Source organism: Marmota marmota, unplaced genomic scaffold, assembly GCF_001458135.2.
Source record: "Marmota marmota marmota unplaced genomic scaffold, marMar, whole genome shotgun sequence".
Lineage (NCBI taxonomy): Eukaryota > Metazoa > Chordata > Mammalia > Rodentia > Sciuridae > Marmota > Marmota marmota.
This window is the reverse complement of record NW_026000138.1, coordinates 2,937,741-2,953,643: the sequence shown is the minus strand read 5'-3', so window position 1 is coordinate 2,953,643 and position 15,903 is coordinate 2,937,741. Positions and strand designations below refer to the sequence as shown.

The following is a 15,903-nucleotide window of genomic DNA, read 5'->3' as shown; positions in this document are numbered from 1 at the left end:
CTGCGCGGTGCTGGCGGCCTTCCTGTTCGAGTACGACACGCCGCGCATCGTGCTTATCCGCAGCCGTAAAGTGGGGCTCATGAACCGCGGCGTGCAGCTGCTCATCCTGGCCTACGTCATCGGGTGAGCGCGCGGTGGGCCGGAGGGGCCGGGGCGGGGGGTCCCCGACGGCCAGCAGCGGCTCGGCAAGGTGAGCCGCGCGGTGCACCTGGCCGCTTGCGCGGCGCACACACCCGGGCTCGGGCCACCTAGACGAGCTCTGTCCGGGCCTCGGCGACGGGAAGCTGCTTTGATTCAGGGTGCTGAAGGGAAAGCCTGGCTAGACCGTCATCTTGCACGTTTACCTTCCAACTTGCTCCTTGATGGCCCTGGGCTGTGGGAACTTTGCCCTAAACGTCTCAGTTTCCTTTCTTCACTTGCCGTTTTGATGACCCGCTGACAAAACCAAGACTTGGGATTTCCATTTGGTTCCTTCTGAGTCTGTGGCTTCCTCTCCTTTCCTTTGATCACTATGCGGTAACCCAAGATAGTGGCTAGGTCGCACTTCCCAAAAGTGTTTAAAGGACACTGTTTTACAGCATTGTTTGGGGCGGAGGGTGTGGATACCTGCTTTAGCATAGTCATTACCCCGGGAGCCGCTTGTGTTTATATATACCCTGCGGCCTCCCTAAATGTATGATTTAATTGAATGCACCTGATATAGTGTAATTCAACCCAGGGGAGGAGGTAGCAATTACCTTGCCAGCTGGGCTCTCTTTCAAGGTGGAGCATTATGGTGTCTACAGATGCTGGGTTGACAGATACATCTGCTATGTCACTTTCCTAAAAGGCCTAGAGTAGTGGTCCCCCAAACTGCTCATTGGAACCATTTGGGAATCTATAGAAAAAATTGATTGATGGCTCTCATCCCAGACCTTCGGATTCGGCTATAGAGTATGGCCAACTCCCCAGCTGATTCTTGTGTTCAGCAAAGTTGGCGAATGGGTGACCTGGTGTTTTGCACATTTACCTGATTAGGAAAGATCATCTGAGGAATTTTTGAAAAATAACAGATTCCTCCACCTTGGGGTGAAGTTTGGAATCTGTTTACCCTGCCCAGGGGTATTCACATAGTCTGGTAGTTTGGGCTTCCAGCGTCAATCAGCCCTGCAGCAGCTGGTACTGAGTGTTCAAGAGTATGTCTTGCTGGGGTACAGTTCAGTGGTGAAGTGCATGCTTAGCGTGCATGAGGCCCTGGGTTCCATCCCCAGCACCCAAAAAGTTAAAAAATCCAGGTAGAGACTCAACATAAGAACCTCCTGGGCTATACCTGGGTTTGGACTCATTAAGTCTTAGGGATGAAATAGTTCCAGATCTCCCACAATGGTTGTGGTGCATCTCCCCCACAATGGTTGTGATGCACTCCTGCAGAATTTGGGATCAGAAGTTCTAGGCAGCTTTTAGGTCTTAACTTTTGTTCTCATGAGAAGATCGGTTCACTTCTACCTTTGGGTACTTGTAAAATTCTTATACCTTAAAGAAGCCACTAGTCACAGATGGCTATTGAACACTTATCCATTTCTACTCCAAATTGAGATGCACTGGAATTGTAAAAATATACACTGGATTTTGAAGAGTACAAGAAAAAGTAAAATATCACATTGATACTTTTTGAAATTGATGACTGTTAAAATATTTTAGACATATTGGGCTACCTAAGAATTATTTTTTTCTGTATCTTTTTATTTTTTAATGTGGCCTCTAGAAATTTTTAAATCACACATGGGATTCACCTCATGTTTCTAGTGCAATTCTAATTGCTTCTTGTCCTTTTGGCTAAGATCAAGTGTAGTGCAGTTCTGTGGGGTTCTTAGAGAGTGTTGTCTGCCTTGATTATGAGGGTTTTTAAGCAGCAGTGCCTTGCTTTTAGACATCTTGCTATAATCAGAGCCAACTCTGTTCTGAGGAAAGGGCTTTTTTTTTTTTTCCTTTTAAAACTTTTTAAACTTCCTTTTCTAGTTAATCTTGGTGAAACTGTGGTCTCTTCTCCCAAACAACTATTCCTCATAGAGACTGAACCCACAGTCCCCAGTCATCTAATTCAGTTATCAGTCACATGATGAGGAAATAATCACATGATAATGACTGGTACGAAACAATCTGTCTGATTTCGCAACTCCCTGTACTTGGTAGTAAAATAATGATGACCTTCCTATTGAATGGGAGCTTTCCAGCAGCTGAATTTCTAAAAGCCCCAAAGAGGAGGACTTGTCAAGGGAAAAGCCCATCTCTAGGATGGGCAGTGAACTTGGAGATTCCTCAGATCAAATAAACCCATAAATAACCCAGTGTCACACAGCTAATGAGTGGCAGAGTCAGGATTTGAACTTGAATCAGAAGCCCTTAAGCCTCTTCTCTTACCCATGGTGCTCCCTCAAAGAGAATCCCACCTTGACCTTTCAAGGTACTTTTTTTTCCCACAATAACTTTATTTTATTTGTTTATTTTTTTTATTTATTTTTTTTTTTTTTGAGAGAGAGAGAGAGAGATTTTAATGTTTATTTTTTAGTTCTCGGTGGACACAACATCTTTGTTTGTATGTGGTGCTGAGGATCGAACCCTGGCCGCACGCATGCCAGGCGAGTGCGCTACCGCTTGAGCCACATCCCCAGCCCCATTATTTGTTTATTTTTATGTGGTGCTGAGGATGGAACCCAGTGCCTCACATGTGTGAGGCAGGTGCTCCACCACTAAGCCCCAGCCCCTCAAGGCACTTTTTATAGTAGTTTGTTTCTTTCTCCCAAGAATTCAGGTCACATGTATGATTCTCTTTTCTGAAGTAAGAAGGTTACTGTTATTTTGAGTGATTAAAAATGCGAAAGCATTTGTGGGTTGCGGTTAGGACACCAAAACACACTTTGGAAATAGAGTCTCAGTTCACAGCTCAGCTTGGCTCTAACCGCTCACTAGGCATAACTTTGGCCAAGTGGCTGTAAACCACTCTGGGCCTCAGTTCTTCCCATCTATCATATGGAAATGGTCATAGAGCTTCACCACTGTTATAGAATTAAATGATTTAGTGTATGTCACATGCATAGAATAATGTTTGTTTCAACCCACCACTGGAACATTATAGCAACCAAAGCTCCTCCCCACCAGAGCTACTAAACATATGCCACAGACTATTATTACTATTATTTCTAGAATCAAGAAGTGCTAGGATCCACTTCCCTTCCTTAGAAGTACTAGATGCTAAGATTTCAGAATTCACTAGTTTGGGTTACTTGTGGGTTCGTTTGATCAGAGCAGTCTCCAGATGGACTGCCCATCCTAGAGATGGGCTTTTCCCCTGAGGATTCCTCTTCTTCAGGACTTCTAGAAATTTATCTGCAGTAAAGCTCCCATTCAATTCTCGTTTGACACATGGATGCTCAGGGCAGGATGGCCACCTGTGTGTCTCCATTCCCTCCTCTGTAAATTGGAGATGATAATAATGATACTTGCCTCATGAAGTGGTCAGGATTAAATGAGTTCATACATATAAAGAGTTTAAAGCTGTGCCTGATCCTAAAATCACTCAAGTGGAAACTATTCCTATCACAATGTGTCATCTCTTGGTCATTCCCGTAGGCCCCAGTGTATTGAAAATGCTCAAATATCCAATAAAGACAGTATTCATTGAGCTTTTCCTCTGTGATACTGGTGCTTTACCTACACCATCTCATTTATTTCTCACAAAATAAATAAAGGGGCCACTCTTCCCCTCTTGCACAAATGGAGGTGGAGCCTCCAGAGGTTAAGCAGCTTTTGCAAAGTCGTAATTAGTAAACATGGTGGTACTTTCAGCCTCTGGCTGTCAGAGGCTCCCTGGCATCCATTCAGATTCTCTGGATCCTAATGGCCACTTAAGAGGCCTGTGTTATTTTATAGGTGGGTGTTCGTGTGGGAAAAGGGTTACCAGGAAATGGACTCCGTGGTCAGCTCAGTGACTACCAAGGCCAAAGGCGTGGCTGTGACCAATACTTCTACACTTGGGTTCCGGATCTGGGATGTGGCTGATTATGTGATTCCAGCTCAGGTAGGTCTCCTACTCTGACCTGTCTGATACTGAAGCCTCCAGGTGTTACTTTCTCTGTACTAACTTGTCATGCCTGCTTAATGATCGGTACCCAGGGTTCTAACATCTCTGACACCCAGACCGGTTGTTTTAGCCCCAGAAAGCAGCACAGCCATGTCTCTTTTGGGCTTCAGGTCTAAGGGGTATCATTCAGTCAGCTGTGGCTCTCCAACTCTAAAGTGTGGCTGGCCTCAGATGTCCTTCCATGTGGACATCTTGGTCTGTCTCAAGCTCTAAAAGGTAAGATAGCGAACGTCTTAAATCCTGGGAGAAGTTCACGGGGAAAACAGCACCTTCCCACATTTTGCATTTGCTTTATTATCTTACATCTACAAGGTCAATCATCTCTGCCAATGTCTACCATAGTTAGAGGCCAAACCGCAGACCAAAAGGAGATACAGGAACAAAGTCAGGGGAGAAACTGATGGTGACATTCTAGTCTCCAGCCCATTAAGCTGCAAGTTAATATTTTGGTCTTTTTTTTTTTTTTGAAGGCGTTGGAGTTTGAACCCAGGGCCTTAGTAGGCAAACACTTCACCACTGAGCCACATCCCCAGCCCCAAGCTGCAAGTTAAATATTGACTCTTTAGCTATGCACCACACATGGCCAAACCCTACCATACCCCTCCAGATGGCTGATGTGTGCAATGCCCACGGTGGCCAAATTCAGATGAGTTGCCAACTCTCTTTTTTTAATTGGTACACAATTTAAAAAAAAGGGAAGCAGAGGCTTCAGCAGCTCTCCAGTGTGTCCATTCCCCTGCCTTCTCAAGAGAATGGTCTAGTGGGGTCCAGAGAGAGGCCAGAGCTGATGAGCTTTAAAGGTGCAATGGCGGGGTGGTCCTGGGGACACCTGTCCATGCTCCCCGTGGAGGCATGGCCTCATCCTGGCAAGCTGTGGGACTGTCCTGCCCAGTCTGCTTTAGCCAAGGAAGGAATGAGCCCTGCTTCTGCCCTGAGTGGAAAGGACCGCCCAGCAGCTCTGCCACCCGTCACTCATGGGAGCTGGGGCTGTGTGAGCCCCATGGGGCTCTCTGCTCTCACTGTGTCCTCGGGCTTCTCCATTGAGGGAGCCCAACCACTGCATCTACTTGGCTCATCTTCAGACTGAAGTTTCCCTAAATTTGAAATAGATCAGAGGAAACAAAAAATAGACCACACTGAATTGTTGGGAGTCCAGCTCAGAGAGGCTCAGGAGCAGCCTTCCCTCAACCTGTGACAGGAGTGTGTTTCTCTTCAACACTTTGGGGACATGACCGGGTATCAGGAGAGACTCCCACCTCGGGCCTCCTCTTGTGGCCATTTCCTTGTCTCTGCAGGAAGATACCTACCATTTCGAAAGCTTCTACCACCTTGACATATTGGGGGGTGTCCACAGTGACCTTGGTCCTGAGACGGCTCCCAGAGCTGACTGTTCTTTTCAGGAGTATGAAATGAAATGCTGGACGCTTCTGGCATCTCTTTAAAAAAATGCCCGTGCCCAGTGGAGTGGAGGGGACCAACCAGAACCTTCTGGGGTCTTTATCTTTAATTCCTTATATTAGGTCCTTATATTAGGAGATCATAATTAGCAATTTTTCTTTGCGGCAGTTCTGGGGATAGAACCCAGGGCTTGCGCACACAAGGCAAGTGCTCGACCACTGAGCCACAGCCCAGCCAGTACTTAGCAACTCAGCCCCAGCAAGTGGCTTTCCAGAAACTGGACCAGTGCTTTGGCACCTTCAGATCTACAAGGAGAAAACAGAACCTCGTCAAGGACAGAAATGTCAGAAATGCCCCTGAACTTCTTCTCTAGAATATTTTATTTCTTTTCAATTATAGTTATAAAAGAAAATTCAATTATAGTTATAAAAGAAAATAAGTCAGGAGGATCTCAAATTCAAAGCCAGCCTCAGCAATGGCAAGGTGCTAAACAACTCAGTGAGACCCTGTCTCTAAATAAAATACAAAAATGGGCTGGGGATGTGGCTCAGTGGTTGAGTGCCCCGGTACCCTCCCTGCTAAAAAAAGAAGTCAAGTTTGAGGCCTTGGGGGCTTTGTGTTTTAATACCTCAGAAGTCATTGGTTGACAGAGCAAGTTTTGATCTACTATTGGCTCTTTTCCCTTAATAAGTCAAGATCTGTTGAGGATCTGTTTCAGATTGTAGATTCTTTAAAAATTGAGGTAAAATTCACATAACAGGAAAATTAAATTTTTTTACGGGGGGGAGGGCTTGGAGATTGAACTCAGGGGCATCCTTTTTACTTTTTTTTTGAGATAGGGTCTTGCTAATTTGCTGAGGCTGACCTCAAACCTTGCAATCCTCCTTCCTGAGCCTCCTAAGTCACTGGGATTACAGGCATACACTGTGCCCATTAGAGTCCCTATTAGGTTATAAACTCTCATGGGAGAGAACAGGAGACCATAATATTTGCTTTTTTAAATCATCCTATTAAGGAGATACCTAGCTTTTTTAATGTCCCAGCCCGACTCCTCTGAGGGTGATCTGACAAGGCTCCCTCCCTCTCGCCCTCTCTGCAGGAGGAAAACTCCCTCTTCATCATGACCAACATGATCATCACCATGAACCAGACCCAGAGCATCTGTCCCGAGGTAGATGGTTCCTTGGGAAAGCCCTGGGCCTCACACCCCACTCTCCACAGCCCTGAGTGAGTGGCTGGACCACATGGAAATTGTTTTCACTCAATCTCCTTTGTTTAGATTCCTGATAAGACCACTGTGTGCGAATCAGATACGGACTGCACTTCTGGGTCTGCCGACATCCACAGCAATGGTAGGAATGGTTAGTAATGACCCCTCAGCAGATGCTTAGCCCCAGGAAGGCAGCTCCTGACAAGATCACTGTCTCTACACAGCATCTCTGAAAGAGAAGTCTCAGGGATAAATAAATCCTATGCCCAGCGGACTGGGGGTGGAGCTCAGATGTAGAGGTGAGCTTAGCATAACTGAGGCCCTGGATTCAATCCCCAGCACCAGAAAAAGATCCCCCCACCATTCTCCAATGCCACGCAACCCCAGGTGAGCCTGATGTCAGAGGAGGCCCAGGGACCCTGTGTCATTTGAGTCCCAGAAGCCAGCTCAGATCTTGCTGCATTCTGTGACTTTGTATCACTTTGGTCCTGAGATTGCAAAGCAGAGATGTGGCCAGCACTAAGGCAACTACCTTCCAGTTCCAATTTCTGGACACCCTAAGTCCCAGAATTAGAATCGTTCCAGACTGGCTACATAGGATATTATGGGGGGCTTACTCCCTACCTCACAAAGGGAAGAAATAGCCCCCTGTAGACCTGGCTCCCCATCCCCCCCACAGGAGTCAAGACTGGAAGATGCGTGCCGTTCAATGGGTCAGTGAAGACCTGTGAGGTGGCAGCCTGGTGCCCGGTGGAGGATGACACACATGTGCCAAAGTGAGTTCTGCCTGAGAGTGCCCCCAACCCTGGTTCTCCAACTTGAGGGAGGTGGCAGGGAAGGTTTGGGGGCCGTCTGTGTGCTCTTGGTGTCTGGGTGTCTGGGACAGCAGTCCTTAACCGCAGAGCATCAACCTTCAGTGGTGAGGTGAGCCCCAAGTGGTCACTTATGATAAGGGTGCAGTTTGACTTATTGTATGTTAGGACTCCGTTAGTTGCAAATAACTGAGAAGAGACAGATCTCAGTGCTTTATCATGGCTGTACACACACACACACACACACACAGATCAGGGGTACTTCATCATTCAGCTAGCCTAAAAGACCTAGCAGGGCTCAATCTGAGGCTCAGAGACCGTCTGTCCCACATCTGGCCTCTGTCTCTTTCCATGTCAGGTTCATTTGTTGGACCCCTGGCATAGTCCCAGGGGGACCTCCCTTCCTAGCTGTGCAGAGTCTAGACCTGTCCATAATCACGTTCTGGGCTACATCCCTTGATCTGTCACCGTGGCTGGGGGACAGTTTGTTTCTCAGCATGCCTGGGTCACATGTCCACCTCTAGAGTTCGGGCTAGAGTCAGCCTCACCCAAATGACCCAGGCTGAGAGTAGGGGAAGTGTGACTTCCAAAGGAAATCTGGGGTTCCATTACCGGAAAAGGGGGGACAGGAAAATAATAAAAATCTGCCAAAGGGTGTTCTATAAACCAGAGCAGGTTGGGGGTTGCCCTAGGATAACATTCTTCCCAGTTGCAATTTGCTGTAGTTTGAACGGGTGGAGTCTAAGACCTTCCCTTGAGAATTCCTGCTGCCTGGGGCTTTGTCATCCAGAGATCAGACTGAAGGCCAGGGGAGCAGGGAGCTTCTGCAGCTCATCCTGGGCATAGAAGAAAACATGGAGACTGCTGATGTGGACTAAGGAGTGCAACACTGAAAGGAAAGGAATCCTAGCTTTTCAGAGTCAGAAAGATCTCCCAGAGCTGTGCTTTCCAGCACGGGAGCCACTGGCCAAGTGTGGCTGCTGAGTACTTGAAATGTGGCTGGGTCTTCTGTTGGTGTGAAGTACACTGTAGGATCTGAAATTCATTATGAAAAAAAATATATATAATATGTACTTAATAATAATAATATGTTGGCTACATGCAGAAGTAATATTGTGGATATTTTGGGTTATTATATAAAATTAATGTTGTTATTTTTATTTTTAAATGTGGGTACTAGGAAACTTTTAATTATAATGTGGCTTGTAGTGTGCCTCATAGTACATTTATATTGGATAGGGGTATAGAAGATCTAAGTCGGTGTGAGACGATTTTTAAAAGCAAACCGATGCAAGAAATTGCATTGAGTCACATGATGAGAAAGATATTCCTATTTCCATTTTGGGTGGAGTGTCTTTATTACCTGTCACTTGCTTATTTCTATTTCTCACACTGAACAAGCCCCAGATTAGGAATGTTGGGCATAAAATAATATTAACTACATGTTTTAGTAACATTGTTTTTATTTCATTATATTTATTTAAACAATGACGTCTGACCTGATGTGAGTGATTTTTGTGTGTGTGCAGTGCTGGGGATTGAGCCCAGGACCTCATGCATGGTAGGCAAGTGTTCTACATCCCTAGCCCTTTTTAAAAGATTTTTTAAAAATCTTGAGACATGGTCTTGCTGAATTGCCCAAACTGGCTTCAAACTTGTGATCCTCCTGCCTAACCCTCCCAAGAAGGTGGGATTACAGGCACATGTTACCACACCCAGCACAAGTGATATTTTTATGGTCATGAGGGAAAGTTTCATTTCAAAGTAAATATCAATAAAAAATGAGTTAGTCTTAAAGGTGGAATCAACCCAAATGCCTATCAGCAGAAGAATGCATAAACAAATTTTGGTGTGTGCATAGCATAAAATATTACTCAGCCTCATAAAAAGGAATGAAAAAAAAAAGAAGGCAACATACTGTTACTAGAAGTAAAAAATAAAATGCATTCAGATAGCTATGTAATATTTCTAATACACAGACATGATTTACAGTGTCACTTTGTCAAGACAAAAGTGAGGTGCAGCATTTCCGGCATTTTCTGTTCTCTTCTGCAGAAGCACTAGGTCTAGAGCTGAGTCTAAGCTGGCCTTCTGGATCCTTCCCCTGGGAGGCCCGATGGAGAACCTGAGGGACTGAGAAGGGGGCTGCTGTCTCGCAGCCTCCCTGGAAATCATTCCCTCTTACAATCTGGGTGAATCTTTAAAACATCACTGAGTAAAAGAAAACAGACACAAAGGCCGTATGTTATTTGATTCCATTCATATGAAATGCCCAGAATAGACAGATCTGTAGAGATAGCAGAGTGGGGTCTCAAGGCACTAACTCCCGGGTGGATGTGCAGGTCCTCTGGGGCGATGCAAATGTTCTGGAACTAGATAGAGGTGACGGTTTCCCAACATTGCAGATGCACTAAATGCCACTGAATTGATTGATTCTTAAATAGTGAATTTTATGTTGTGAATTCCACATCGACTTTGTTTTAAAAGGTGAGTTGATCTTAAGTATTGCAGACGGGGTGCAAAGATGTAGGTGCAAAAGCTTTGAAATGGAAAATGACAGATGTTTGCAAAGCTCTGCAGAATCCCTGCCTCTTGAGGGAATGGGGACGTGGAGCCCGAGGGACCTGCATTGCTCGAGGCCTTTTCTTGACAGCAGGTACTCAGCAGCCTTGTCAATGGCCTTGCTCCTGTCTCTCCATTGAAAAGACCACTGATGTCATTTGTAGCTCCGGAATTTACACCTGGCTCAGGGAGCTGCCCCAGCCCCTGAGAAGAAGACTTAGCCCTGTGGTGCCAGATTCTCCCATAGACAAATCCACAAAAGAAACAGAGTCCCCTTGGGACAGGTTCACCTGGTAGTCAGCTGGGAGTCCACGTGGCACCATTGGGAGGAGGCAGGTGTGCTGGCGGGGGGGCAGTACTTGTGTACTTTTCAGGTGAGGCCAGGATGCAGCCTGCAGGTGAACTCACCTGTGCAGGTGAACTCACCTGTAAAGTCCCATCTTTCTAGCATCCCTTCCCCAGAGCGAGCATGAAACTGGCAGCGGCCGGGAATGATTTCCAGGGAGGCTGTGAGACAGCAGCCCCCTTCTCAGTCCCTCAGGTTCTCCATCGGCCTCCCAGGGGAAGGATCCAGAAGGCCAGCTTAGACTCAGCTCTAGACCTAGTGCTTCTGTAGAAGAGAACAGAAAATGCCGGAAATGCTGCACCTCACTTTTGTCTTGACAAAGTGACACTGTAAATCATGTCTCTGTGTTAGAAATATTACATAGCTATCTGAATGCATTTTATTTTTTACTTCTAGTAACAGTATGTTGCCTTCTTTTTTTTTTTCAGGCCTGCTTTTTTAAAGGCTGCAGAAAACTTCACTCTTTTGGTTAAGAACAACATCTGGTATCCCAAATTTAATTTCAGCAAGTAAGTGGTGGCTGCTGTGTGAGTTCACCAGTATCTTGGAGAAACTTCTGGCCCTTCTCTGGGGTTTTCTCACAATGGATTTCTGCTTCCTTCTGGCTCTAGGAGGAATATTCTTCCCAACACCACCACCACCTACCTCAAATCATGCATTTATGATGCCAGGACAGATCCCTTCTGCCCCATATTCCGTCTTGGCAAAATCGTGGAGAACGCAGGGCACAGCTTCCAGGACATGGCCGTCGAGGTAGGTGCAGGCCCTGGCTTCTCACAGTCCTGGACATTTCTCGTATCCAAGCCGGCTCTGACGAGAGCCTGGGTGTGTCTTCTTCTGTCCCACAGGGAGGCATCATGGGCATCCAGATCAACTGGGACTGCAACCTGGACCGAGCCGCCTCCCTCTGCCTGCCCAGGTATTCTTTCCGCCGCCTCGATACCCGGGACCTTGACCACAATGTGTCTCCTGGCTACAATTTCAGGTGGGCATGAGCTTGGACCGTCACTCACTATGAAGGGAGGCTGATGGAGGAGTTATTCCTCCGTGGGTGCATCTGTGTCTCCAAAGACTAGCACATGGGCAGCACCCCAGGGCAGGCTGCGCAAGAAGGCATATGCTTGGGAGAGCGCTCAAAGCAGGGTCTTGCTCTCAGGTTGAGCCTGCCCCAGGCTCTCGAGGGTGCAGTGGGTGCAGGTTTTAGGCCCAAGAAAGGCCTTTGCTTGTATCTCCTGATGAAAATGCTGTCGCAGGGGCTGAGGATGTGGCTCAAGTGGTAGCGTGCTCACCTGGCATGCGTGCGGCCCGGGTTCAATCCTCAGCACCACATACCAACAAAGATGTTGTGTCCGCCAAGAACTAAAAAATAAATATTAAAAAAATTCTCTCTCTTTAAAAAAAAAGAAAGAAAGAAAGAAAAGAAAATGCTGTCGCAGTAGTTTCTCTGGGCTGGAGTAACAGAGCTGACTGCCTTGACAGAGATGTGTTCTCTAGGTTCTGGAGGCCAGAAGTCAAAAATGAAGGTGTCTGCAGGGCCAGCCCCCCACTCCCAAGGCTCTAGGCAGGATCCTCCCCATCTCTTCCAGCCTCTGATGGCTCTCAGCAATCCTTGGCCTGCAAATGTGTTGCTTCTGTCTGTCTGCACATGGCCTTCTTCCCTCCATGCATGTTTCTGTGTGTCTTCTTGTGAGAACAGTAGTCATATCAAATTTAGGGCCCATCTGAATCAAGTACAACCTGATCTTTACTAATTGCACCTCCAAGACCCTATTTCCAGTTAGTTATTTACAGTCACATCCATAGATTCCGGGTGACATGAATTTTCAGGGAGGCACTATTTAATCCAATGCAGCTAGTCATCTGATAAGAAGGCCAGGAGCATATTTGCCATTTCCTTGAGGCAGCAAAATCGATAGCTGTGTACTTTTTCATATGCCCCTTGAGGAATTTTCCCCAAACGCACTTGCTCCTAAAACCAGGCCCTGCAAGGAACATTGGAATGGATCAGCAGAGGTTTTGTGTTGCTCTTGTCTCCCTCTAGTGGTGACATGTGGTATCAAATGCACATCGCATTGTCAGAATCTTTGCAGATCCGCAGCAGTCCCTTTGAACCATCCCACTCCCTGGTGGATGGCAGGGCAGGTATTTGAACTCTTCCCTAGGAGTTAGGTTTATGTTGCTCTCTCTACCAGCACACAGTTCTTGTAGAAACCAAAAGCTTGGATCAGAACCCTAGAGCAGAGAGCAGTTGGTGGAGCCTCGGCCAGTACCAGTCCTGTTGAGTCTACCAGGCCTGGACCTCAACATGGAAGCCGTGAACCAGTCAGATCCCAGGCCTCAGGTTTAGGCCTCGGCTCCTGGAGGAATGGGACCACTCTCAGTGATTCTCCCCTCCACCATTCCTTGCTGGTTTTTTGTTTCATTTGTATCTTTGGATTTTATGGCTGAATTAAGACTACTCTGTGAGCAATCACCCATTAAAGTCTAGAATCCAGTAATTTTTATATATTTACACATATGTTCAACCAGTCAGTTTTAGAACATCATCTTCAACTCAGAAACCCCGATCCCTCTAGCTGTCACCCCTCCCACCCCGCAGACATAGGCAACTGCCTGTCTACTTTGTGGCTTTGCAGATCTGGACTCCTCTGTTAATGGACTCATACATCATGTGTCTTTTCATGACTGGCTTCTTTCATTTTGCTTCATGTCTTCAAGGTTCATTCATGTTGTAGCAGATAATAAAGCTTCACCTCTTGTTATGGCCAAATAATATTCCATTGTGTGGATGGACCACATTTCATTTCCCTCTTCATCTGTTGATGGATCAGTGGTTCTTAGTTCTTTTTACTTTTTAAAGGTGATGCTAAGTTTTGTGACCACACAATGCAGTCTTGGAGATTGCTGCTGGCTGGCCACATTCTCAGTTAGTGGCCAAGTCCCCTTGAGAGAGGTAGGGAGGTCAGATGTATCAGGAAGGACACTGAGAGCAAGGATATTCAGGCTTATGCTACCTTGTGGAAGGAGAGGGTAAAGACAGAGAGGGGTCTACCTGTGCCTCCAGCACCCTCCCTCTGTAAGAGACTCACTGCATCCTGCTCTAACATCCCTCTCCCCAAACCCTGTGCCTTTCCCTCTGACCTGCCCTATGCCCACAGGTTTGCCAAGTACTACCGGGACCTCACTGGCGTGGAGCAGCGCACACTCATTAAGGCATATGGTATCCGCTTCGACATCATCGTGTTTGGGAAGGTAGGCCTGCCACCAACTCCCTGTTGGCTGTTGTGGGGACCCCGCAAGGACAAGGGTGTCTTTCTGCCTTGCATCTGCTCTCCCCTACCCCTGTCAGAGCTTTTCCTTTCTTCTCCTGTCACATGCAGGCTGGGAAGTTTGACATCATCCCTACCATGATCAACATCGGCTCCGGCCTGGCGTTGCTGGGCGTGGTGAGTGGTTGGGCCTCCCCAGCAGTCAGCAGCACTTTCTAGTCTAGAGCCTCCAGGCTTCTTTCCTTGCCCATACCCACCGTCCCTCCTCCCAGACCACTCCCCTCCGGGCTGGGCCGTCCTTCACCCCCAGAGATGAAGGTGCTTTTCCTTCCTGTAAGAGATTCCAGACTTCAGGGGGAAGTACACACACAGAGCAGCAGGAGCTAAAGCACCGGGTTCATCCTCTCTACCCTTGCTATGTGCAGGCGACGGTGCTGTGTGACGTCATAGTCCTGTATTGCATGAAGAAGAGATACTACTATCGGGAGAAGAAGTACAAATACGTGGAAGATTACGAGCAGGTGGGCACCTCCTGTGCTCCCTGCAGGCAGGGAGCCTCTTGTCCTGGGGAGGGAAGCCCGGGTCCTGCACTGCCTGGTATGGCCCTTGGACAGAGGCTGGTGCTGCTCTGGCAGCTGACAACTCATCGCCTCAGGCTGGCAGTCAGATGCCAGCCTCAGCACCTGCTCCGTCTCTGGACCACCTGTTCTAGTATTTACTTCAGACTCTTCAGAACCTACTTTGGTTTTGATTAGTGATCTTTTGAGTTAGTCATGATAATGGGACCACCTACATCCTCACAGTAAATTCACCTTGCTTAACAAGAAGGGTTAGGTACCCGGTTCTAGAACCAGCTGGAGTCCTCTTGTGAAGGGCTGTCCAGAAGCCCTCAGGAAAAGCTCCCTATTCCTGCCTGCCTCAGATGGTCCAGGGGCAGTGACTGCTGGGTGGACACTGACCTCCTTATCCCTCTTTGCAGGGTCTTGGTGGTGAGACAGGCCAGTGATGCCTACCCGACACCTGGGCTCCCCGAAGCCCTCATCAAGCACAATGAGAAGGAGGGAGAAATGGCTGCTATGTCACCCCAGAGAACATTCCAGATTCTGATTCACTCTCCATAAGTACTGAGGGTTGCCTGGTAGCTCCTACATTTTGTGTGGGGGGGTTCATTTGTCCCCTGGGCACAGTGGATTACCAACCAGTGTGTTGTTGGCTGGGGCGAGTTGCTGGGGCCTTCTGCAGGCCCCGGGGCCAGATTTCCTCAGAAGCTGCAGTCTCCAGCCCTCGCGGACGGGGCCAATCCTGTGAGGCATGGCAACTCCATTCAGGCACTTTGTAAGGAAAAGAAAGCCTCTAGGCTCGTGCTCCCTAGACTTTAGCAGGCCCAGGCTGCTGCTCCTCTCCCCCAAACCAGAAACAGTGTCCTTGCAACCGTGTTACAGAGTTGGCTCTCTTCCTCTGAGAACAGCTGTGTAGAGATGGTTGAAGATCAAACATTAAAACAAGCGGTTTTTCTTACTTCTCGCATGCCGTCTCCTAGGATGGGCTAGAGCTCTCCTTCCTTCTCTTACTTCAGGGAAGTTAATATGGGATGGGGGAAAGGTGCCCACACATTTGCCTGATGACAAGAACAATTACCGTCGGTTCTGTCCACATGCAACCTTGCAGCGAAGGCCACTTCCTGGAACGGCCAGTCCTAATGGCAGCCTCACAGTCAGCTCACCTCTCCAAAGAACTCTCCTGGCAACGGCTGCACACACGTCACAGTCTGCGATAAGCCCCTGCCACCAAACAACTTCTGTTTGGAAATATCTTGCCTGCACTTCTTTTTAGTCTTGCTCCCCTGGGCCTCAGCCCCCCAGCCCCCCAAGGCCATGGCACACATAGCCTGGTTGCAGTCACCTCTGAATAAACCCCTCTGCTGGTATTTCAGGTTGACAATTTCAACTAAACCCATTTGTTGTCCAGCTCTGTCCTCAGGAAAGGTCTCTGAAACAATCCGTCTCTGCAACTCAGGCATTTCCCCTGCCTGGTTTTTCTCTTAAAGCCTAATTAAGCGTTTTGATCTTCACTGAGTTGTAAGTTTTTTTGTTTTTTTGTTTTTTTTTTCCTAGTGGCATCTCACCTGTGCTGGCATTTTTTACATAAGATGGCAGTAGTACACTGTAGGTGGCACAATTTTAGGG

The 15,903-nt window shown here is 47.4% G+C and overlaps 1 protein-coding gene across 1 annotated transcript; it reads left to right on the top strand.

Annotated features, from left to right (window-relative positions):
- On the top strand, positions 1–15,235 carry P2rx4 (purinergic receptor P2X 4). The gene is made up of 12 exons (XM_015502488.2): positions 1–123; positions 3,910–4,057; positions 6,618–6,689; positions 6,798–6,870; positions 7,408–7,504; positions 10,877–10,957; positions 11,060–11,201; positions 11,297–11,433; positions 13,607–13,700; positions 13,829–13,894; positions 14,143–14,238; positions 14,697–15,235. Exons 1-12 carry the CDS (start codon positions 80–82, stop codon positions 14,721–14,723), a joined length of 1,077 nt encoding a protein of 358 aa, XP_015357974.1. The 5' UTR covers positions 1–79; the 3' UTR covers positions 14,724–15,235.
- The last annotated feature ends 668 nt before the right edge of the window (positions 15,236–15,903 follow it).

Bases quoted from the DNA above. Each gene is read 5' to 3' on its own strand.
- P2rx4 (XM_015502488.2), top strand. From the start codon at position 80: ATGAACCGCGGCGTGCAGCTGCTCATCCTGGCCTACGTCATCGG. The intron at 11,434-13,606 runs GTGGGCATGAGC...CTATGCCCACAG, and splicing joins TCTCCTGGCTACAATTTCAG to GTTTGCCAAGTACTACCGGG. The intron at 13,701-13,828 runs GTAGGCCTGCCA...TGTCACATGCAG, and splicing joins ACATCATCGTGTTTGGGAAG to GCTGGGAAGTTTGACATCAT.